The sequence below is a fragment of the Prionailurus viverrinus genome, chromosome C2 (assembly GCF_022837055.1).
Source record: "Prionailurus viverrinus isolate Anna chromosome C2, UM_Priviv_1.0, whole genome shotgun sequence".
Taxonomy (NCBI): Eukaryota; Metazoa; Chordata; class Mammalia; order Carnivora; family Felidae; genus Prionailurus; species Prionailurus viverrinus.
This window is the reverse complement of record NC_062569.1, coordinates 34894749-34919956: the sequence shown is the minus strand read 5'-3', so window position 1 is coordinate 34919956 and position 25208 is coordinate 34894749. Positions and strand designations below refer to the sequence as shown.

The 25208-nt window shown below is 37.9% G+C and overlaps 1 protein-coding gene across 1 annotated transcript in view; it reads left to right on the top strand.

Moving 5' to 3' along the window:
• COPB2 (COPI coat complex subunit beta 2) overlaps positions 1-25208 on the top strand; it is a 31819-nt gene that overhangs the window by 5742 nt on the left and 869 nt on the right. Inside the window, exons 2-19 of the mRNA XM_047874741.1 lie at positions 622-759; positions 4225-4311; positions 4510-4636; positions 5481-5629; positions 7962-8108; positions 9426-9525; positions 10134-10276; positions 10784-10983; positions 12871-12981; positions 14696-14784; positions 14869-14975; positions 16130-16273; positions 16914-17044; positions 17358-17565; positions 21624-21734; positions 23129-23343; positions 24732-24824; positions 24918-25098. Of these exons, the coding sequence (XP_047730697.1) occupies positions 622-759; positions 4225-4311; positions 4510-4636; positions 5481-5629; positions 7962-8108; positions 9426-9525; positions 10134-10276; positions 10784-10983; positions 12871-12981; positions 14696-14784; positions 14869-14975; positions 16130-16273; positions 16914-17044; positions 17358-17565; positions 21624-21734; positions 23129-23343; positions 24732-24824; positions 24918-25098 (2481 nt within the window). The remainder of the gene's footprint in view (positions 1-621; positions 760-4224; positions 4312-4509; positions 4637-5480; positions 5630-7961; positions 8109-9425; positions 9526-10133; positions 10277-10783; positions 10984-12870; positions 12982-14695; positions 14785-14868; positions 14976-16129; positions 16274-16913; positions 17045-17357; positions 17566-21623; positions 21735-23128; positions 23344-24731; positions 24825-24917; positions 25099-25208) is intronic.

The window sequence follows — 25208 nt, the reverse complement described above, 5'->3', positions numbered from 1 at the left end:
TTTGAAAAAAGTTATTTAAATATTTCTCTTTTTCCATCTACATATCTTCATGAGACTAACATCAACCAGAACAACATATTGAAGGCCAAAGCAAATATGAGAAACCAACTTTCTCCTATTAAGATAGAATGTAAAGAGTTTTGCAAAAATGTGAAACACTACCACTCTTCTCACTAAATTTATTTGGAATATATAGTTGTTTCTCATAAAAATATGTTAAGTTAACATGTAATGAGTTTATTTTTGTTATTTGAAAATGAATTAATAAGTATTTTTAAGTTGTTTCAATTTTAATATTTCACATGGTATCAATAGATATAAACTTCATAAACAGAAGCTTTTTAGTAAATTTTTTTAGAGTGTACAAGATTCCCGAAGCCAACAAGTTTGACAACAACTACTGTAAATTAAAAATAACTTAAGTACTCATATGTTTTTATGAGTGAAGAAGTAGGTGCTTTAGACCTGAAACTGTGCCTACAGTTTAGCAAAGTAAAAACTGAATTGTTTTACAGGCCTATTAATGCGTGTTAATGTAGTGTTTCAGTTGAGATCTCAAATATGTTTTATTTGGCGTAGCAATTTAATGTTTTGTGGGTTTTTGATGTTGTTTCTCCTTAGCCTCTGCGACTTGATATAAAGAGAAAGCTAACTGCTCGATCAGATCGAGTTAAGAGTGTGGATTTGCATCCTACAGAGCCATGGATGTTGGCAAGTCTTTACAATGGCAGTGTGTGCGTGTGGAATCATGAAACACAGGTAGGAATTTTTAAGGACTTTTTAGAAATAGTGTGTTAGTGATTATAATGAAAGAGAAGAAATAGAATCCACTAGCTATATGCAGACTGCTTTCTCAAATAGATTGGTACAAAGTATTTTCAGTAAAGCAGAACTAACATTTATGGGGTAATAGCTTGTGGGATAAAACGTTTGGGTCTTGTCATACACAATATTTAAATGTTAAATTCTGACGTAGGTAGTATTAACTTTTCTTTGAAATTAAGGAAATTGCCACCAATATAAGGTCACTTGCTCTAGATAAAGTATTTAATAGTACTTAATTTTCTATTCAGTGAATATTCTAACGTTCCTAAGAATGGGATTTTTAATTTTATTTATTTTTCCCAAGTACTTGATATAATTATTTGCAGATAACTTTCAATCTGCCATATGAATTATAGAGTATGTCAGAGAAGTATTTATAGTCAGCTTTTGATCACACATATTAAAATATGCATTATACGGATTGTCTGCCTTACATGCTTCTTTTGCTCTTTTTCATCTGAGTAAATAATTAACTTCAAATTGGTTGTCTCGTTTTCCTTTTTGTTGACCATTCTTAATCTTTTTCCTTCAAAATACAGAACATGTAGTCAGCAATATTCCATACACTTCTGTGTCTACTTATACAATAATTACCTTCAACATCCACGTTTAAGTTCTTAATACCCGACAAACCTCACATTGAATAATTTAAGATGGCAAAAATAGGCTTAGGAAATCAAGGCCAGGAATAAACGTAAAAACACCGTTATAGTCTTATGTCACTAATGACACAGAATGACTGCACACTAAACCAAAACCCCATCAGTGACAATTTATACACATTAACACTTTGTTCTCTGCTTTATGCTACTGCTGATAACACTGTTTCACACGTAGAAAGCACTCAATAATTACTTTTTGAGCTAATGAATAATGAACATTCCATTTATCCCTATTTCACTGTATCAGGAATTCTCACCTCTGCAATTTCACATCTTCATCTTGTGAATCCATTTGTATTAATGGAGATAATATGCATGCTAATTGCTTTTTTTTTTTATCTACTCCTGCATTCACACGTTTAAAATCTTTGTGATTTTATGCTAAACAGATATGTTGGTGCCTCCCCGAGCCCTCACTGCGCTTCCTAATTCTTCCTGGGGATCCCTTGTCTCCGCTCCATTTAGCCATTTCTCAGCTGTCATTTCACTGTAGTGTGTTCTAAATCCCAGGTGTACTTCCCTTACCTTTCTCTAGGTTTTCCTGTAACGTAACTCTGCTTTATCTTTACCCACTTTGCCTCATGTTTCTCTTTTGTGCCCTCCTATGCCCTCTGGCAGGGACGCTTGCTTCCACTTTCATAATTTACCTCATTGGTAACTTGTCGTCTAATTTCCTTCTTTTCTTCAAGAATGGTGGTTCTGAGGTGGACAGGGATTATCCTAGTCTTATTTCCTACTGTTACTCCAAGTGCATATCTGACAGATTTATAGTAGACACTCAGTAAGTCTTTGTTGAATGGTTTGTCTCTTTTGGTTCTCCCTGCTTTTTCCCCTCTATCACCAACAGAAGCTACTTGGCACTCATGTATATTGAGAGCAAAATTCTTGAAAGAGGCAAAAAGTTTTTGGAAGTATATTCAAATGTACTTGAATTTCAAATATGTCTTTGAGGTGATGAGTCCAATGATTAAAAAAATCAGTATGTTGGAATTTGAAGCCATCCTGCCAATTAAGTGGTGTGGGCAAGCCTTTTAACCATGTTAAGGCTCAGTTTAATTATCTAAAATGAAGATGATATTGTTGCCTTCCCTATATCACAGGAGTATCAAAAGGATTAAATCCAATTAGATAAAATTGTGTGTGAGACCTGTAAGGTACCATACAAGTATTAATCATTATTTTCCTGACTTACATTGAGTGTTTGTTGAGTGTATAGCCTTTCCTCCCGTTTAGACTGTTTAGGTTCTAGAATGTGGAGACCGTCTCTTGTGTTATTTGTATCAGTCATAGCACTTAACATGGACCTGAACCATGACTGTTCTGCAGCTGCTTTATGTGTACGGCTCAGCAGATCCCTGGATTTATTGACTACTCATAAGCTTTCGTGGATTTGTCCATCATCTTAGAGACTGCATGTTTTTTCTGCTCTCAGTGTCTGTATTGTAATCAACTGACAGTGGTTGTACAGGTTGGAGCTTCCCCATTTAATGTCTTTGTGTAAAGAATCTTTGAGGTCTGTCTCTATTCTTTTTTTTTTTTTTTTTTTTTTGTAACTTAGTTTTTGTTTGTTTGCTTGTTTTAGTATAGTTGACATAACGATGTTACATTAGTTTCAGGTTTACTGGCTTCTGTTCTTTTTATTTAGTGCACATGGTTCATCAGTTAGTAAGATTGTACTTTTTTCCATTACTCTCTGGTACAAAAAAAGATATTGCAAAATGATAGCTTGATTTTCAGAATTTTAAAAAATAAGGCATCAAAGTAGGAGGACAAAAAGATGCATTTATCCCTGTTCTTTCTAGGAGGGGTCTCCTAGTTATCTACTTTTATCCTGTGTATATTATTCCATTCTGAACAACTTGAAGAGATATCTAAATCACTGTGTAAAGCATAACTTCACTAAAGACAGGTAAATAGCATTTGTATGGAAACATATTGCTGAGATGTACAAAACAACTGCATCTTTTTTAGGAGTTTATTTTGTGAGTTGACGGGTTTAATTTTAAAAAGAAAACTAAGCAGGGGTGTTAGGTGGCTTAGTCGGTTAAGCGTCCGAATCTTGGTTTCTGCTCAGGTCATGATCTCACAGTTCGTGAGTTCAAGCCCTGCATCGGGCTCCATGCTGACAGTGCAGAACCTGCTTGGGATTCTCTCTCTCTGGCCCACCCCTGTTTGTGGTGTCTTTCTTTCTCTAAATAAATAAGTAAGCTTTAATAAATAAACTAAGCCAATTTATTCAACAAATAGTTGTTACACACTGGTTGTTTGCCAGCCACTGTTCTAAGCTCTGGAAATACAGTGGTGAAAAGATTCCTACCCTCAGGGAGCTTAGTAGGAAAGATTGACATTAAACACATAATTATGAAGGTGCTGTGTTTTGAAAGGGGAGTGTAAGGATCTGTGGGTAGGTTTTCAGGAGGAGGAAAGGTAAGGCTGGGAGTAGCCAAAGGTGAGGCTAGAGAGAAAGGAAAGGGCAGGCTGGAGCACAGGGGATCTGGAATTTCATCTTGTGGACATTTGCTCTCTTTTATCCTTTGTAAGTATTTTAATTTTGAAACTGTTAAAGAAGGGAAGATTGGTCTGTGTTTTTCATTTGATTGTTGAACTTTTGTATTTTAGCCTGAAAATATTTTTAAATTAGAAGTGATCTAAATAAATAGATATTTTACATATAACAATAGATTCTTCAGTTATTTTCTCATAACTCAAAGTGTGTGTGTTTTTATTAATTTTAAAGACATTGGTGAAAACATTTGAAGTATGTGATCTTCCTGTTCGAGCTGCAAAGTTTGTTGCAAGAAAGAATTGGGTTGTGACAGGAGCGGTAAGTAATTCTGTGAATCTCTAATCCCTTCGGTTCAATTTCTGAACTGGTCAGTGATAATGTGGATGATTTAATTCTTGATTTTTTAATTAGTGTAATGTTTTGAAGCTTGGACTTTAATCCTTGAGCCTATAATCCACTTTTCTTGTGCAGTTGACTTCGTAACAGTAGTAATGACTTCTAGATTTTCATTTCCAGGATGATATGCAGATCAGAGTGTTCAATTACAACACTCTGGAGAGGGTTCATATGTTTGAAGCACACTCGGACTACATTCGCTGTATTGCTGTTCATCCAACCCAGCCTTTCATTCTCACTAGCAGCGGTAAGAAGTGACTTCTTTTGGTTACGTGCATCTCTTTGAGTCATTCATTTTCATTCAGCAAGACGTGCAATTCTTTCACTGCCATTACAAGTAGAGTTCTAATTCCAAGCACCCTTTAAACTATTTAAATCCATTAGCGTGCTATCAATGCTGCTTGCTTTTGTATTTAATGAAATATCAACTCTGCTTAGGATTTGTATAGCACTTCTTCCAGTTCCTGTCAGGGAAGGCCTACAGGTCTAGATGATTAAACATCTGAACAGAAAGCTAATTTACATGCTGGTAAGTGAGTTTTTGCTGGATTGCCATATACCCTACTCAGGTTATACTTGGGCTACTTTGCTCTATGGTATTCCATCTAAAACAGTGGACTCTTTGGAGGGCAATTAAGACAAGTTGCATTGAATTGGTAATGGTTCTTTGAAACATTTTTAAGTTAAAATTGAGAGAAGTAATTCAAAGCTTTTTTTAGCCGTTTATATAAGAGGAATGCTTATTCCCTAGTCACCGACCCCGTTATTCAGTCATACTTAGATTCTAATCAAACTTGTGTTATTCTTTTGTCATTCTGTAAAGCCCACTGAGGCTTTCTTAAATTTTCTCATGAAACTTTTGTATTTGCCATTAGTAATTTCTGTATCTTATCTCCGCTCTTGTGTAGAGAGTTAAGTTTATTCTTAGGATAAATATGGATTTTGAAAAATGTATTCAGTTCTGATTCTTTAAGTCATGGAATGTATGATTTCTCTTAGATTTGCTGCCTTAAAAAGCACAGAGACTGCATCTTAGTTCTGACTGAAAGAAATATAAATTGCAACTAACTTAAGACTTTCTTTTGGCCTAGATGACATGCTTATTAAGCTCTGGGACTGGGATAAAAAATGGTCCTGCTCACAAGTGTTTGAAGGACACACCCATTATGTTATGCAGATTGTGATTAATCCCAAAGATAACAACCAGTTTGCCAGTGCATCTTTGGACAGGACCATCAAGGTAGGGTGTCCACTATTTGTATCACTTATGGTGGTGAAATACAGTTGTTTAGGTGTTTTACTACTGGCTACCCAGAAAGTTATTCCTGATTATAAGTTTCTCTCAAAAGCTTGTATTGAAGTCAAAATAGGATCTCTCACTTTGATCCAGAAGGACATAATTCTGTTTAGAAGAATATTGTAGCAACTTGGCGCTTTTTTTTTTTTTTAATATGAAATTTATTGTCAAATTGGTTTCCATACAACACCCAGTGCTCATCCCACCAGGTGCTCTCCTCAATACCCATCACCCACCCTCCCCCCATCAACCCTCAGTTTATTCTCAGTTTTTAAGAGTCTCTTATGGTTTGGCTCCCTCCCTCTCTAACTGCAACTTGGTGCTCTTAATGGAAGGAGTGTTTTTCCATATCAAAGCAGTATACTGAAAGACTTTTAAACCACCTAAACCACCGCAAACCCAGAATAAGAAAAATGCCAGAATCTTCTGTTCCCTCTCCTTTTAGTGTATTTCCTCTATTTCCTGTTTCCTTTTAGTGTATTCATTGTTGACCTCTGCTGATTGTTAATCTATTTTACATTTAAATTTCATCTGCCTCCATTCTCTCTTTCTTATTCTACTTCTCCATACTGCTGCCAATTATCTTTCTATAACATGGGTTTCATCTTTCAGTTTCTAGTCTGAGAGTAAAGTTCCAGTACTTTAGTGTGGACTACAAGGGTTTCCAAGACTAGCCACAGCTAATATGATGAGACATCTCCTATAACCCTGGTCTATCCACCATTCTCTAGAGATGCCATGAATGTTCACATAATCATATTCAGCTATTACCTCTGCTTGTGACACTCTCTATTCTCCCTTTTGATTTTTTTTTTTTTTTCCCCTCTAGAGAACTACTTATCTTTCAAGGCTTAGCACAATTACTTACTCTGAGAAGCTCTTTTCAGACACCCATTTCATCTCCAGACAGAGGCAGTCCTGCTCAGTCCCTTCCTTCCATTCCTTTTGTCTCCATTATGGCCTTCATTTTGAATGATAACTGATGTGTGTATGGCAATCTGTATCCCCCCGAAATGTTGATGTTTGGGGCAGGAACTATGTGTCACCTCCACTCCCTCAAACAGATACTCAGTAGCAAGCAACACAGTACCTTGCTTGTACTAGATGCTTAATACAAGATGCAAGAGTGCAGCCATACTCCTTTTTCCATTATGATTTTTAAAATGTCTCTACATGCATAGATTTAAAATTATATATTGCATTAACTTTTGCTTATGTGTGTATACTTATGTCTGTATAACATTTTTGTTAGTTTTCCTTTAACTTATAGAAAATGGTACATGTTATTTGTGTGATAATTATTAAATGATACCTCTCTGAATATCTTAGCGTTTGGCCTTATTTTTTTCCTTTTGCTGGGTTGTCCTTGCTTTTGACATAAGTTGGAAACTTTGAATTAGTTTCAGACTTGCGTCACTAAATTAGGCATATCATGAAAACATAAATTGTCTTATCTTTGGCTCTAGTAAAGTGTGTTTGATCCAGTCAATGGTAAACATTTGTTTACACATCTTTACCCTCCCCTCCCGTGTAGGAGGCACTCAGGAAATATTTGTAAAGGTAAAGCTCAATACTAGTGCTCTAGTAATGTTTGACTACTTTTACAACTTAAAATTTTTTAGTTAAGTGGTAATTTTCTCTTTTTAATAGATCTTCTTAAATTCACTTTCATGATCTTTATGTTAAAATTCTCATAAAATCATTTCTTACCCTTAAAGTATTATTCTTCACACTATAGCCTATGGACCATTGGGGTTTCAATTAAAAATCTAGGGGCGCCTGGGTGGCGCAGTCGGTTAAGCGTCCGACTTCAGCCAGGTCACGATCTCGCGGTCCATGAGTTCGAGCCCCGCGTCAGGCTCTGGGCTGATGGCTCAGAGCCTGGAGCCTGTTTCTGATTCTGTGTCTCCCTCTCTCTCTGCCCCTCCCCCGTTCATGCTCTGTCTCTCTCTGTCCCAAAAATAAATTAAAAATGTTGAAAAAAAAATTAAAAAAAAAAAAATCTAGATTTCTGGGGAATCTCTAGGGATAAAGAAAAATCTCTAGGGATGAAGCCTGGAAATTGGAATTTTCAGAGAATGCCATAGTTATTCTACCCCCTATAAATTCAAGTAAAGTAAGAAACAACAGAAACAAATGGGTTAAAAAAATGTACATTCTTTAATTTCCCTCCCCTGTGCTTTGGTGTTTTATATGACATGTCAGAAGTGTGGTGGATCTGCCTTGTGAAAGGCGAGTCACCATATTGAATGTCAGATGCTGTTGTTCTCTAAAGGTGTGGCAGCTGGGGTCTTCCTCCCCAAACTTCACTCTGGAAGGACATGAGAAAGGCGTGAATTGCATCGATTACTACAGTGGTGGCGACAAACCATACCTCATTTCAGGCGCAGATGACCGTCTTGTTAAAATATGGGACTATCAGGTACAGTTTTTTCATAACCTTACTTTGCCATATGTTAGACATGGATTTCGTTGTTTCTTACAGGACAGTTAAAACTTGGGTTATTGAACTCCATTCATAGCACAAAATAACTTCAGGCTTCAGTATTTACACCTAAACAGTGATCCCAGAGTTCTCCATAAAAATGAAAACAAATGCCTGTCAAGGTTTTAAAAATAAAATGCCATCATGTTTATTTCTCATTTAAAAGTAGAAATTAGAGGGGCGCCTGGGTGGCGCAGTCGGTTAAGCGTCCGACTTCAGCCAGGTCATGATCTCGCGGTCCGTGAGTTCGAGCCCCGCGTCAGGCTCTGGGCTGATGGCTCGGAGCCTGGAGCCTGTTTCCGACTCTGTGCCTCCCTCTCTCTCTGCCCCTCCCCCGTTCATGCTCTGTCTCTCTCTGTCCCAAAAATAAATAAAAAACGTTGAAAAAAAAAATTTTTTTAAAGTAGAAATTAGAAATTTAAACATTTGATTAAAATGAATTATTACATCCTCTAATATCCTCACTGGTAAACTTTTGTTTATAATTGGAAACTAGCAGATTAATAATATCATGACACAGCCATGCTATAGCCATTTTGCCACATAGACTTTGCAAACCTAGTTATGATTTCTTGTTACTATGCTTTTTATCTCTAAGAGACAGATTCAGTTTCTGTTTTTTCCTTCTCACATCAAAATGTCCATAAACAGTTAATAAAATGAAGCCTAGGGGCACCTGGGTGGCTCAGTCGGTTGAGCGGCCGACTTCGGCTCAGGTCATCATCTCACGGTCCGTGAGTTCGAGCCCCACGTCAGGCTCTGTGCTGACAGCTCAGAGCCTAGAGCCTGTTTCAGATTCTGTGTCTCCCTCTCTCTGGCCCTCCCCCATTCATGCTCTGTCTCTCTCTGTCTCAAAAATAAATAAACATTAAAAAAAAAAAAAATGAAGCCTAGAAAATCAGTGTTACTTAGAACCTTATTCAAATTTGTGCTTAAGTACAGAAATAAAAATATGAAAGACATTACCTTAGGAATTTGGCGAGAAAGTATTCAAATGAACACCAGATCTTTTGAGGTGTGTGTGTTTTCTTCTTTAAATAGGATGGTTGCAATTACATTTCCCTGTACTATCAAAGAGTTAGAGAAAGTATGCACACAATAAGATAATTGTGTTTCAAAACTTTCTGTGTCGAATACTATATAGATTATCATTACTACTATCATTTATAATGTATGTGCACTGGAAAAATTAAAGATAAGTTACTTTTCACACACAAAAAATGTTTTCTGTGTCTTGCTGTCTTTTGATTACAGAATAAAACTTGTGTACAGACACTGGAGGGACATGCCCAAAATGTATCTTGTGCCAGTTTTCATCCTGAGTTGCCAATCATCATCACAGGTTCAGAAGACGGTAAGTTAGAAATGTATGTTTATTCCTGTGCTTTTAATTACAAAGTAGATATTTAAGCCAGGTAGTGCCTGGCATTGTAATTAGGTTTGCTGTTTTTATTAGAATAGAATATTTGAGTTATAAAATGAAGGGACATTGTTATTGTCATCGTCGTCATCATCCTAATGTGTTTAAATAAGAGGACACCCAGAAGTCCTAGCGAAAAACTGAAAAAGCCTGTCAATGCTTTGGAGTCTACAAACTTGGGGTCAGATTCAGGCACTGCCACTTCACGGATGTGCGGTTTGGGCAGATTATGAAATGGGAGCAGACATATCCACCTCACAGGATTATAGTGAACATAAAAGATCATGTGTATCAAGCATCTGCAGGTACATAGTAGGCACTGTGCCCGGGAAATACATTATTTCACACGGAAAATCACATTTCTTACCTGTAATTTTCTGTTTATTTATTTGTTACTTGATAAAATCACCTACAGACTGTAGATCAAAACTTTATGCTGCCAGGAAGCTAATAAAAAAGGACTTCGCTGTGGCTGGTTCATCTGACCTAATCCATCGTTAGATGTTCAAATTAAAAGGGAGTATTCACATTGTTCTTTTTAGGAACCGTGCGTATTTGGCATTCAAGCACGTATCGCCTTGAGAGCACATTAAATTATGGAATGGAGAGGGTGTGGTGCGTGGCCAGTCTTAGAGGGTCCAACAATGTCGCTCTGGGCTATGATGAAGGGAGCATCATTGTTAAGGTAATCTCTAATTATACTCTCTCTGAATAAATGAACATAGTGGAAGCAGTTTTCCTTGTATTTTTGTACAGTCATCTTCTAAGTCACCAGTTTTATTAAACTGGCTCTTCTTTCATTAAGCAAGCACAAGAGATTAAACACTGGAGGTTTAAAGTGAAAGGATGGAGGGGTAACTGGGTGTATCAGTTGGTTGGGTGTCCGACTTCGGCCCAGGTCAGGATCTCGCAGTTTGTGGGTTAGAGCCCCGTGTCGGGCTCTGTGCTGACAGCTCGGACCCTGGAGCCTGTTTCGGATTCTGTGTCTCCCTCTCTCTCCGCCCTTCCACTTCTCATGCGCTCTCTCTCGCTCTCTCTCTCTCTCTCTCAAAAATAAATAAACATTAAAAAAATTTAAAAAAAAATAAAGTGAAAGGATGGAGCCCTCTGTTAAACGAAAATAGAAAGTGTTTATTTTGTGGTTTTATTTGTTTTCTTTTTATTGCTATGAGCCATTTGTTAATTCTTCTAGCTTGGTCGGGAGGAACCTGCCATGTCCATGGATGCCAATGGAAAGATAATTTGGGCTAAGCATTCAGAAGTCCAGCAGGCCAACCTAAAAGCAATGGGAGATGCTGAAATTAAAGATGGAGAAAGACTGCCACTGGCAGTAAAGGATATGGGCAGTTGTGAAATATACCCTCAGACCATTCAGCACAATCCTAATGGGCGGTAAGTCAACCACAATCTCTCTCTGAGCTTCTGTGTTGTTAGATATGTGGGTTTGCAAATCCACAGCATATGCTGCTCTTCCTCTAGGGTGGGCATTCCTCATGAGCTTTTGCCCTGGCCTCACAATCCTCAGCATGGCCACAGGCAGCCCTACCAGTTGATTAAGTTGGCATGCAAGGGGAAAGCATATTTGCCTTCCTGGCTTTGTCCCACCATGCAATTTTGAACAGTTAAATAGTTTTGTATTTACTCATCTTAAATGTGTTGGGTTTGTGTCCTTGTGCTTCTCTGAGGGCAGGTAACATGTACTTAGGTGCTCTAAATACTTACTGACTTAAGAAGAAAAGCAGACTCTGAAGCTTGTGTCCGTTGAAACAATTTGGGTTGGGATGAGCACTGGGTGTTGTATGTAAGCCAATCTGACAATAAATTATATTAGAAAAAAAGAAACAGGGGCGCCTGGGTGGCGCAGTCGGTTAAGCGTCCGACTTCAGCCAGGTCACGATCTCGCGGTCCGTGAGTTCGAGCCCCGCGTCGGGCTCTGGGCTGATGGCTCAGAGCCTGGAGCCTGTTTCTGATACTGTGTCTCCCTCTCTCTCTGCCCCTCCCCCGTTCATGCTCTGTCTCTCTCTGTCCCAAAAATAAATAAACGTTGAAAAAAAAAAATTAAAAAAAAAAAAAAAAAAAAAGAAACAATTTGGGGACTGATAATAATTCTGCTTCTTAGCTATAATTTGAACCATCAAGTTTCGTTTCTTAAGATTTAGAAAGCACCCAACATCTTGTCAAGAGAGGAGTTTCAAGCATGAGTTTTAATTAAGCCTGTGGTTCTTTAAAAGTCACTTACAATAGATCTGGGCATCTTATAATTCAGTGCTGAGTATTGAAAAAGACAAATTATGTAAACCAGGTATGCTGCCTCATTCAGTAAATGGCATCCACAGTTATTTCTAATGTAATTTTCTTAGGAAGATTAAGAATGCATTATAAATAACACAAAGCTTTTTCTTCCTATAAGTTTTGCATTTCAGCATTGGCAATCTGGTAGCAGCCAATACAGCCAATGCAACTTTAAATAGAGTTGTTTTATATCTGTGGAGAAAATGTTACTCGACTGTGCAACATCCTGTTTTTACTGATTATTTAAATGTTAAAATACTCTATTTTGATAAACTTAACAGTCATTAAAAATGAGTATTTTTATTCATTTGAGTGATGTGCTTTAAAATTAAGATAGTCTTGCAACAAATAGTGCCTCCTAATGGTGTAAATGTAATGAGCAAAGTTCTAGGCATCTTGGTGCTCAACAAGTATCCGTTGTATTATTAGAATCCTCCCCCTGTGCATCAGCAGCCATTCTTGTCTTCCTGCCTCAAGTCTCCTTTGCTTATAAGAGAAGGCCACTGCAGTAAGATTTTCAGCAAATGCCCATGTTCATGATATGTTTTGGGATTTGTTGATAAAATATTTATGTCTAGCTCTGTATTTGAAGAAATGTATAACTTCAGAAGATATTAGATTCAATTATAAACGTCAGCTGAAGGGGCGACTGGATGGCTCAGTCGGTTGAGCGGCCGACTTCAGCTCAGGTCATGATCTCGCGGTCCATGAGTTCGAGCCCCGCGTCACGCTCTGTGCTGACACTCAGAGCCTGGAGCCTGTTTCAGATTCTGTGTCTCCCTCTCTCTGGCCCTCCCCCATTCATGCTCTGTCTCTCTCTGTCTCAAAAATAAATAAACGTTAAAAAAAATAAAAATAAAAAAAAAAAAGTCAACCAAAGTAGCATTTGTCATCAGAAATATTTTATTATGCAGAGGAATCAGTGTTTCATAACTTCCACATGTCATTGATCCTACTCTCTCTCTCTCTGGCTTCCATAATTTCCAGGTTTGTCGTGGTGTGTGGTGATGGCGAGTACATCATCTATACAGCAATGGCCCTGAGAAACAAAAGCTTTGGATCTGCCCAGGAGTTTGCATGGGCCCATGATTCTTCAGAGTAAGTTTTGGCTTGTGCTGTCCCGCTGGCCCTGACTGCAGATGGGTCATCTGTGTGTGGCTGTATGAATCATGTTCCCAGGGCTCGGTGTTGGCTGTGCTTCTGCCTTTCAAGAACAGTTCTCACCAGAGCTGTCTTTGCCCTTTCTGTGTTCAGTATGCAGCAGGCTCACTCAGGCTGATCCACTAATCCCATTAAACTGGGAGCCCAGCACCCATTTCCTTGATGGAGCCTGCATTTGGGCCTGGTGCTTATGGGCTCAAGACGAGGTAGGCTTTCCCTATGAGCTAATGTCCTGAGCTGCTGCTAGGATCCCGAGCTAGTTGGGAGAGACTACAGTCTGATGTCATCTTGATGCTAACTTCATTGACTCTTCTTTAAAACGTATTTTCTGTGATGTTACCCACCCCCTATATTTAAAACAAATTCTGTTTGAATTTAGAGTGTTCATAAAATATTCTTATTAAAAACAGGAAAAATCATTTAACTCTGAATTATCATATTAGATACTGGTTATTTATAATTTCTTGTAATTATTTATACTAGATACTGGTTACTGAGTGGTTCTTTTTTGATTCCTTTTTGTGCTCATAATAAACACCAGGACTTCCCCCCAGTCCCCCCACCTGACCACACAACTGATGTACATCTTCATAGTTTTCTTAGTTTTGTTTCCTCCATATTTTTTTATTGCCCCTGCCCTCAACAGAGTAACCTGAGCCTCAGTGTTGCATATAAGATGCATGTTTTTAAATTTTTTAACAAAAGATACACTGAGAGTAGGAATTTGTTTTGATCTTTTCATAAATTTCCTAAATACACTCATATATACACAGCTCCATTTCTAAATGTATTTTGTTACCATCCTAAACAAAATTATAGTTCATGAATTCTTCTCTCACCATACCTCTCTGTTTTGATAGTTCACTTTTTTTTTTTTAGCTTTATCCAGCTAAGGTCCTATTCAGCATCTTTCCTATCTTGATAGGAACACTCATCAGATCACTTCCTTAAATACTCTTGAATGTCCAGCAACAGCCACAGTCCCCCTTTTTCAAGACGCCTGAATATACAGTGTTGTAAGTTGTTGCCAAATGTGGCTAACTTCTTGAGCCACTTAACAAAAGTTTTTATTTTTTAAGTTGCCTTTATTGAAGTATAATTTATACAGAATTAAATGTACTATTTTAAGTGAACATTTCAGTGACTTTAGGCAAATGTATACAATCTATAACCGCCAGCACAAAGACAGAGAACATTTCTACCATCCCCAGAAAATCCTCGTTTTCCTTTAATAGTCAGTTCCCTGGCCCCAGTCACTGATTTGCTTTTTCTCACCATGTGGATTAGATTTGTCTTTAGAGTTTCATATAGATGAAACTCCAATATCCAGTCTATATGTCTGGTTTCTTCTGTTCAGCACAGTATTTTTGGGATTCGTCCATGTTGTTGCATGAGTCAGTAATTGGTCGCCTTTTTTGCAGAGCAGTGTTCCATTGCATGAATGTACCACAGTTGGTTTAATCACTCACCTACTGAGGGATGTTGGGTCTTTCTCAGTTTTTAAAATAGCTTGTAAACCCTAATAATTTGTGTAACAGACAGTGTGAAACTCATAACTCATTACTCAAGTATACCTGAAGATATTTCTGACATTCGATGGAAGTATGGTTTGGTATATAACATGCTGTGTTTGCCTTCCTTTTCCCCCCAGATACGCAATAAGAGAGAGCAACAGTGTTGTAAAGATATTTAAGAACTTTAAGGAAAAAAAATCCTTTAAACCAGATTTTGGAGCAGAAAGTGAGTGCTATTTATAAATGATAGATTTTTAGAAGCTTTGCAATGGCTCAGAAACATCTACCCAAAAATCTTTTTTCTTTTCAGGTATCTATGGAGGCTTCTTATTGGGAGTCAGATCTGTAAACGGCTTAGCTTTCTATGACTGGGACAATACAGAACTCATACGCAGAATTGAAATTCAGCCCAAACATGTGAGTTTTCCCTCCACTGTCACTTTTAGAATGTGTAACTTTGTGAGGAGCTCTGAGTCCCTGAGGCAAAGAAATGTCCTTGTACCCAGCTGTCCTGGTTCCATTGTGTTGGACACAGTGTCATTTACTTCAAGATTGCTTAGAAAATCAGACTTGCAGTATTTGAATGAGGTGGTAGACATTGGGTATTTTGAAAAGCAGGAAAACTTATACAAATGCCAAGTGCTATTCATATTTTAAATGGCGTTTGACAGAGTATGAAAAGCCTGCTTTGAAGACAAGAAGTCAGAAAGGTCTTGACTTGGAAAGATCCAGGATCAGATCAGAAAGGCTTTTCATAGTTTCCCTGATGCTATTTAAACTTTAGGTAAATGTCTCCAGTGACAAAGTTTTCTACCTTATGGAATTACCTGCTTCTTTGACAGCTTTCATTGTCACAAAATTCTTTGGAGACAAATCCACCTCTCTTGGGTCCTGGTTCTATCTTTTATAGCATGCATTCTCAGTGAGCACTAGTACCCCAACGGCAAAAATTGCTTCTTGAGGATGAAGAAAATTTTATCTATAAAGCATAGATATTCACATGTATTTATATGTTATGCAAGTATATATATTATATGTGTGTATATACAGTGTGCATATATGTTATATAATTTTATATATAACATGTATTATATAATTGTATATGTATAATATGTATATAGTATCTATGGATTTAAAATTTTGTAGGTGAGGGTGATTAGGAGAAAAATGTCTAAAAACATTCCTGGGTGGGTGGATGTGGGTGATAATAGGAAAAAAAAAAGGCTGAGAAACACTGTTCTAGAGCAATAGCGAATAGGCTGCTGCTCCTAAATTACATTATATCCACTGTTCACTGACAGTTTCCTTCCTGTCTCCCTTTAGTCTTTCCATTTCTAGAACAAATAGCCCAGCCCACCCTCTAAATGCATATACATACACATGTGTGTGTATATATATATGTGTGTTCGTGTATCTGTGTACGTATGTATATACCCACTATGCACTACATAAAATTGTTCAATGCGTACTTACTGTCCTAAGACGAATCTTATAAGAAACAAAGTGTATGCAGTTTGTCATACCACTCGGAAATCCGAAACCATTTGTCTGTTCTGTTTGTCATGTTGTAGATTTTCTGGTCTGACTCTGGAGAGCTGGTCTGTATTGCCACTGAGGAGTCATTTTTTATCCTTAAGTATCTGTCGGAGAAAGTCTTGGCTGCACAGGAAACACATGAAGGAGTTACAGAAGATGGCATTGAAGATGCCTTTGAGGTGACTGCTTCAGCACAACTTTACCCTCGTTCTTAAATGATTTATATTCGTGTAACCTAACTTCACTGATTTTAATATTCTGTTAAGTTAGGTTTGAGGAAAGTAAACATTTAAGGAATTCTGGTGAAATGTGAAGATTAAAGCCTTGGCTCAAAGATCAGAGTTTGAAAGTATATATGTTTAAAAGATATTTATTTGTACTTTGATTTTAGGGAATCTTCAGATGACTTTGATATCTTTCAGTAAGGAAATTAGAAGGTGTTTTGGTCTTAAGACATTTTACCCAGTGATTTAAATGAGCTCTCAAATGGTAAAGATAAATCACCTATCCTGGAGATGTTCCTGGAAGATTTTATGAAATACTTCCTATTCCAGTTTCATGTATATAAGAAATTTAGGTCAACACTTTTTAGATCACAGCTTTGATGCAGCAGTGAGATTTTATATTATAAATACTCATCCAGGAATCTGTTTTTAAATGAAAAAAGAAGATAGAAATTCCAGGGAAATATTTTCTTTCTTGAAGTAGGATTTTACTTTGCATTTCTTAATCTCCCTTATCACCCCCAATCATATTCAGTTTTTGTAACTGGATTTCTAATGCTGAATAAGGTAATAATAGACTCTTTTCTCTCTGCAGGTTCTTGGTGAGATTCAGGAAATTGTGAAAACAGGGCTGTGGGTAGGCGACTGCTTCATTTACACGAGTTCTGTGAACAGATTAAATTATTATGTTGGAGGAGAAATAGTCACCATTGCCCACTTGGATAGGTAACTGAGAATTGCTTTGCTTGTGTCTTAAGCATCCTGAATTTAAAATTATGCTTTTCTTTTCTTTCTTTTTTTTTTTTAAACGAAACTTATTGCTGGCCTGTAGCAGTGATGGGCCTGATTTTTCAGTGTTAGAGTTTTAATAGATGGGCTGTTGTTGATCAAAATTGCATCAAAGTGGAAAGATTTTGAGCAAGAGGTAGCATATGTATGTGTGTGTGTGTGTGTGTGTGTGTGTGTGTGTGTGTGTGTGTGTGTGTGTTTACCTACTAATTTGGGCCTACTCCTAAATTAGTTTCTGTTTCTATTACAGAACAATGTATCTTCTGGGCTATATTCCTAAAGACAACAGGCTTTATCTGGGGGATAAAGAACTGAACATCGTTAGCTACTCTCTCTTGGTTTCAGTGCTGGAATACCAGACAGCTGTCATGAGAAGGGATTTTAGCATGGCTGATAAAGTTCTTCCTACCATTCCAAAAGAACAGAGGACCAGAGTTGCACACTTTCTGGAAAAGCAGGTAAAAGGATTTTGTTTTGTCTTTTTGCTTGTTTTCTTTTGTGGGTTTTTTTCTTTAAACCAGTAATTTAAAAGAATGTTAATGTGGATTTGAAAATACTATATCTTTATTGCCACTGATTTCCTTATGGCAGTGGAATTTCTCTTATAAACTTAAGTCACTTATTATATTCTTCCTTGTCCTTTCTTAATGCCCTTAGTACCTTCTTTAATTGTTGGAAATGATTATCAGTCTTCTCTTTCTGTAGACTTCTTTTCCATTCTATCAATATTTTCATTTCTGCCCTGCATTTTCTCTCTCTATCCTAGCAGGCTTTTCTTTTTTTTTCTTTCTTTTTTTTAATTGTAAAATATACATAAAATTTAGCATTGGTGGTAGGTTTTTTCTTAATGGAGTGTTTTTAAGTCAAAGTTGTGCACAAAGTATAAAGTTCTTCAAGGCTCAAGGAAAAAAAGCAGCACTTCCTTCCCTCTATCATATCTTCTTCCTAAAGGAAGTAGAAGTTTAATTCTTTTGGTTGATTCTCTTGGAATTTATTTCTACATCTCTAGATAACGTATGCTGTTACTGAGCTTTAGGCATTTCTTGTGACTTAACACTCTGTAGAAGATGAGGGTTTACCTTTCTCTCTCCTGCTACTTATACAACATACATGCCATTTTTCTGTCCTCCTCCCACTATAGTTGGATGATTTTGATTACATCAGTTTTCAGTGTTTACATTTTTAGAGCTATTGTAAACACTGCTCATAGCTGAGCCATTTAGTATAGTGTAGCTTTCCCTTCCTGCAATTGTTTTCCCTGGAGTTGTCTTTTTTCCTTTGCTTATTTTTCTGTGTACTTACAGTTAATTCTCATTAGATTCTGGTGGTTCTCCAGATTTCCTTGAAATCTCCTATCATCATGGATATCCCCTCACCATCAGGTTGGGCCTTCCTTTTGCCTCTCACTTGGATCCATTGTTTCCTGTATCCCCTATCTTCTTTGCTGGTTTACTCCCTTATCTGGCTGGAGCATGTCCTTCAGTAGTTTTCTGAGAGAAGGATTATTATTGGAAGTAAAGTTTTTTGTGACCTTGATTTTCCGAAACTGCCATTGTTCTCCTCTAAAACATATTTGACTATTTAACTAGATACAGAATTCTAGGCTGGAGGCAATTCTCTCTCAAAATTTTGAAGGCATTTGTTCCATTGCCTTCTAGCTTCTAGTTATTATTGAAGTGTTACTGGTTTATATTACTGATCTTGGTACCCGATCTGTTTTTTTCTTTCTGGAAGCTTTTTGGACCTTGTCCCTATTGTTCTGAAATATTATGATGGTGGGCCTTGGTAGAGGTCAATTATGAACAAATTCATTTTTTTGGGTATTAGACAAGCTTATTTAATTGGACACTTATTTCTGAGAGATTTTCTTGATTCATTTCTCTGATGATGTCCTTCCTTAGCTTTCTGTATTCTTTGTGGAACTGTTAGTGAAATGTTAGGCCTCCTACACTAGTCTCATTTTGTTATTATTGTACTTTTAAAATCTTATTCTTGGGGCGCCTGGGTGGCTCAGTCGGTTGGGCAGCCGACTTCGGCTCAGGTCATGATCTTGCTCTCCGTGAGTTCGAGCCCCGCGTCGGGCTCTGTGCTGACAGCTCAGAGCCTGGAGCCTGTTTCAGATTCTGTGTCTCCCTCTCTCTCTGACCCTCCCCCGTTCATGCTTTGTCTCTCTCTGTCTCAAAAATAAAAATAAACGTTAAAAAAAAAAATTTAAAATCTTATTCTTGTGTATGGATGAAAGTTTATTTCTCTCAGGGTCTGAATGATAGGTTTTGTTGTTTTGAGGTTTTCTTTTATTCCTTCATGGTATGCTTCCTTCAAGTTGCTGTTATTGGTTCATTTTGATCTGTGCCTTTCCTGTTAGAGATTTTCTTCATGCATCTGATGATCCTTGGGCCCTCATTTAAGAGGAGAGGTCTAAGAAGCAGATAAAAGGCCTGAATTTGTGAGAGGTCTTGCTCGATACAGACTTCACACTATGGATGTGGCTGGGCCATTTGATTAGGGATGCTCAAGGTCCATATGTTCATCTTGTGAATTTAATGAACACTTAACATTGCACCAGGTACTGTTCTAGCTGACATATAGCTCGCAGGTTGTTGATATTTTAGTAAGTGTTACCCCTTAGGCTGGTTAGGGTTTACAGCCCAAGGGGTAAGATTGAGCTTAAATCACCATCATTCTGGATGCAAAGTAGAAAACAGGTTGGTGTCTCAGCATCTGGTATTTCATTTAGTCTCAATCTCTATTCTCATAATTTCCTATTTTCCTCTCGAAAGATGTATAAGGTATCCCTCAGACTGGAGACCCTCTAGTTTATCCTCTTCGAGGAATAAACTTGCTGTCTTCTGTGTGTGTCCAGAGGTTGGGGGAGGAGAGGAGTGGGGACCTGGGGTATCTTATTTCTTACCTGCTTGTTACAGAGACTTTCAGGCAGTTTTGTTTATTTTAGCATTGCCTTCCATGAGATGCCACTGGGGATCCTGATGTGTGAATGAAGTTGTTTCTATGCTGTCCTCACTCCTGATTTAGGATTAGTTTTCTTTAGTGTTTTAACTGTTTAAATTCCTCTGCCAGTTTTCTAGCTTCCAAAATTTTGTTACAGAGGTCTCCTCTGTCTTTCTGTATCCTAAGGAATTTATGCCCTAGGGGCACCTGGGTGGCTCAGTTGGGTTGTTTCCAATTCTTAATTTCAGCTCAGGTCATGATCTCATAGTTCCTCGGATCAAGCCCCATGTAGGGCTCTGCACTGACAGCACTGAGCCTGTTTGGGATTCTGTCTCTGCCCCTCTCCCACTCTCTCTCTAAATAAATACTTTTTAAAAAAGAATTTGTTTCCTAAAAAAAGAATCCTTTTAGTGTCATTTCAGTGGGGATTTGGGGGAAAACAAAAGTTTATTTAGTCCACCTAATTTCATCTGCTTTGCTTATGTCTGATGAGTTCCATAGATCTTATATACTCTGTTCTTGGATTTTTATTATTTACACCAGTTGCTAGGAAAGAAAAGGAGTATGCAGATTATTCAGAATGCCTTGTTTACATTGTTCAGATGGATGAATGAGAGGAGGGACAGCTTGGATAGTCTGGGAAGTTAAAACATTTTAAACACAGTGATACAGCCATCCTGAAGATCCAGCCAGAACTTGGAAAGCTGCCCAGTTCCTCCCTCTTAACCACCCTGTAACTGAGCATTGTTCCTCATTCCAGTGAAGTCTCTTGAAGTCTGAGCTTTGTCCAACACACCGCATCCATAGAGCTGAAGAACTTGCCCATAGTGTAGACTCCCATCAGTACTCTTAGAGGAGAAGCTAATTTGGTAATTACAGTAGTTGGTTTTAAAGCCTGTTTTTATGACACAGTGGAAAATGGAAGACAGTTTTAGATTTCCTGCCCTCTGGAATGCTGGCTGATAAATAAAGTGGATGTAAGACCAATAGTAAAGTCCTAGGTAAGGATACCTGATTGGCATTAGGACCTGGAAGCAAATGTTTGCCAAATGACCTAGATTACGAAAAACTGAAAGGAAGACTTTTACATTTGACTTGCTTTTCTTTGAGGGACTGGACTAGATGATCTCTAAGCCTAGCTTAGTGAGTAGATTATGAACAGCTAGGTCTACACCACTGTGCCTTTCTTTTTTTGAAATGGTTCTTGTTCAGTCAAGTTTCCAAAATCTTGTTCTTGACAGCTGTTTACTTTTGAATTTCTGATTTTACCAGTTTTACAGGAGTTTAGCTAGCTAGCATCAGTCAACTTTCACTGCTTAGAAAACAGCATTGTGGGACTGAAATCTCTCTGCTAGGTTGGTTCTTACCAATTAATTTAATGACTCCTTAATTTTTCTGTCTTCTCATTAAAGAGTATTCTGTTTCTTTTGTTTAGGCCATGGGGTTTCTATGTCAGCAGGGTATTCTTAGTTCAAGAGGGAGTGGATCAATGATGATTTGCTGTGTGTGCACTGTAAATCTACACATACAGACTGCCCACACATTGTTACATCTATTCTCTGTTTAGGGCTTCAAGCAACAAGCTCTTACAGTATCCACAGATCCTGAGCATCGCTTTGAACTTGCTCTTCAGCTTGGAGAACTAAAAATTGCATACCAATTAGCAGTAGAAGCAGAGGTATGTACTAAGTCATGATTTTTCATAACTAATGCAAAAGTCAGTAGGTACTTACGTGTATTTAGTGTAAGTTCTCTTCATTAAAGTTTTCCGAAATACACATTAGTGACACTCTTTGGTGACGTTAGTGCCTCTCTTTGATCTTTTAAAAAATGCATTTTGTGGGGCGCCTGGGTGGCGCAGTCGGTTAAGCGTCCGACTTCAGCCGGTCACGATCTCGCGGTCCGGGAGTTCGAGCCCCGCGTCAGGCTCTGGGCTGATGGCTCGGAGCCTGGAGCCTGTTTCCGATTCTGTGTCTCCCTCTCTCTCTGCCCCTCCCCCGTTCATGCTCTGTCTCTCTCTGTCCCAAAAATAAACGTTGAAAAAAAAAAAATTTTTTTAAAAAATTAAAAAAAAAATGCATTTTGTTTGTCTTTAAATTAAATGGATTTTACTGCAGATATTCTTAGCATTCTGATTTAAGAAGTGTTTTGGGGGCACCCGGGTGGCTTAGTTGGTTGAGCGTCTGACTTCAGCTCAGGTCATGATCTTGTGGTTCCTCAGTTTGAGCCCCATGTCAGCACAGAGCCTGCTTCTGATCCTATCTCCCCCTCCCCCACTTGTGCTCTCTCAAAAATAAACATTCAAAAAAAAAGAGGAAAAATGTTTTCATAGCTTATATGAGATCTGTTTTGCAAAAGATGTAAGATACTAGATATTATAGTCTGGGAACTCTAGGAGTGCAGACAAAGCACTAATTTGCCAGTATCCCAAATTAGTGAGAAAGTTGTTGGTTTTAAAGATTTTAATATTTTGACACAATTTAATGACATTTTAATGAACTGTTACATATCGAGGGGCCCCCAACCATGGTTTACACGTAGTATTTATTGGTAAATTCACTTCAAATGTGCTAAATAAATTTCAGCTATGTTAAGATAATCTAAATGTGTAGTATTTTGATTTCTGAGAAGCTACAAATGACAGATAATATTACTGTTAAATATTTAAGGATGTATGAAATAATTTTATTCTTTCAAAAAATGGTATGAAATCATTCATTAAAATACTTACAATCTAATTACCTTAAAGTTCCAATTAGATAGTATTACTTTTAGTTTTACTGGGTAATTACAAAATAAAAATAACATGGGTTTGATGATTATTCATGCATCATTAAAATTGATTTGTGTTTGAGTTTTGTATATGCGAATAACTTGTTTTCTCATTACACATTTTGTCACTACATTCTTATTTTGATTGATAGAACCAATTTAACAAGCACAGCTCAGTATATGTGTAAAATATCTCCCATTATCAGCACAGTAACACTCAGGTTAACAGAAGAATATTGATGTTGAAAACTCAAATGTTTATTTCCATAGATGTGTTTACTTGGAAACTCTTTCTTACAGTCAGAGCAGAAGTGGAAACAACTTGCTGAACTTGCCATTAGTAAATGTCAGTTTGGCCTCGCCCAGGAGTGCCTGCACCATGCACAGGATTACGGGGGTCTGTTGCTCTTGGCCACTGCCTCTGGAAATGCTAGTATGGTGAATAAACTAGCAGAGGGTGCGGAGAGAGACGGCAAGAATAATGTGGCATTCATGAGCTACTTTTTACAGGGCAAGTAAGTATCAAATCAAGGTCTAAAAGGTGAGTGTAGTAATTTAAAGCACTGATTTCCGCACTCGCGGACTTTGAGGGTGGTTGAGAGAGGAACAAACCCTGGAAAGAGACGGATGGATGCCTGGCCTAGACCCTGGCTAGTAGGGGCAGTTGGAGGACAGTCCTACCTTGGTGGCACTGGCCTTCAGCAAGGGATGTTCTTACCAATTTGGTCGAAATGTCTGAGCAAAATGAGCTGTTCAAGGAGGTTTGGACTGAGAGAAACGTGAAAGCCGTTTCTCAAAAGCCCTGCCTCTCCCTGCCTGAGCCACTTTATTTTCCCATGGCAGGAGGCTGTTGTGATGCTCCCATAGTACTCAAAAGGCAAGTAATTTTGCCCAAATTGGGTAATTCTGACCTGTCCATGGCAAGAATAAAGGGGTTTAGGATGCCAGTTACTTCTAGATTTGAGTCCCAACTGTAAAGCATAAAAATGTCATATACTTCTGAAAGTTTAGCAGTCAGTGCAGACCAGATCATCTCAACATTAGCTGACCATATTATGAAGTAAAACACGAAGTATTCATTAACCTTGCCCTGCATACATTTAAACCTCATGCTTCATTATAGAAACCTTGTGCACCCCAATGTGTATTTATAATGTGTTTGTAAATTTGCATATGTGTAGGAATAGGTCCATAATTCAAAAACCCAAAAATATCCTGAAAGTTTTTTATAACTTACTTGATAGCAAAACGTGACCTAAACTCCGAAATACTATTATTAGTTGCTCTTATGCCACTTGTTTTTATCATATTTAGTATTCATGTGTTCCTGCAAAATATTGTTTATTACTTTTATTTGATGCTGAGGGTGGTAGGTAATGTGTGTGGTATATGCACTGCTACCTTTCTAATATCCAAAAACCTGTGTTTTTTTTCAAAAACATACGACTTCTAAAACACATTATCCACTTTATCAAACTTCGAAAAAGAAACCAAATAGACACTAGGACATTGCCCTGCTGGACATCACTACATTGCTGCACACAGCCCACCCTCGATGTTCCCACTTGTGAAACCGAGTTTCTACTCCCATATCCCCTGAAAGCTCTTAAAATGTGCTTGCTTATAAGCTGCCTTAGCTGGTCTTGAAAAGCCCCCTTAGGTTCTTCTTAGGAATTGTTAAAATAGGTTATTAGGAGATTGAAAATGGTCACCAACTGCCCTACCCCTCACACTCTTGGAGTCCATTGATTATGTAACACACTAGTGCTGACCAGTTAATGGCTCAGTGACAGAAATGAGGAGTATGTGTGGAAGCTGGGGAGGAAGTGCTGACTTTGCAACACTACATCTACACTTCGTTGTTTATTCTTGATAATTAGTGCCTCTCCTTTTTAATCTTTAGGCTTGATGCTTGCCTGGAACTCCTGATTAGAACTGGCCGACTGCCAGAAGCTGCCTTCCTGGCCCGGACTTACTTACCTAGTCAGGTTTCAAGGTACAGACTTTTAATTTTAGGAACAAATGGTTTAGATAAAAACTAGAGCACACTTAACTCACTTTCCCTTTGGTTTCATGATACCTACAACAGGGTGGTAAAACTCTGGAGAGAAAATCTTTCAAAAGTCAATCAGAAAGCAGCAGAATCCCTTGCTGATCCAACAGAGTACGAAAACCTTTTTCCTGGATTAAAAGAAGCCTTTGTTGTGGAAGAATGGGTGAAGGAAACACATGCTGATCTGTGGCCGGCCAAGCAGTACCCACTTGTCACGGTGAGTTGCCAGGGAGCCAGGCCTCTTTTATAATTTATATACATTATTGGTGGATTGAGAGCTAATATCTGGGATTTAGGCCAAGTCCATAGATGAATTAGGACTTCAGA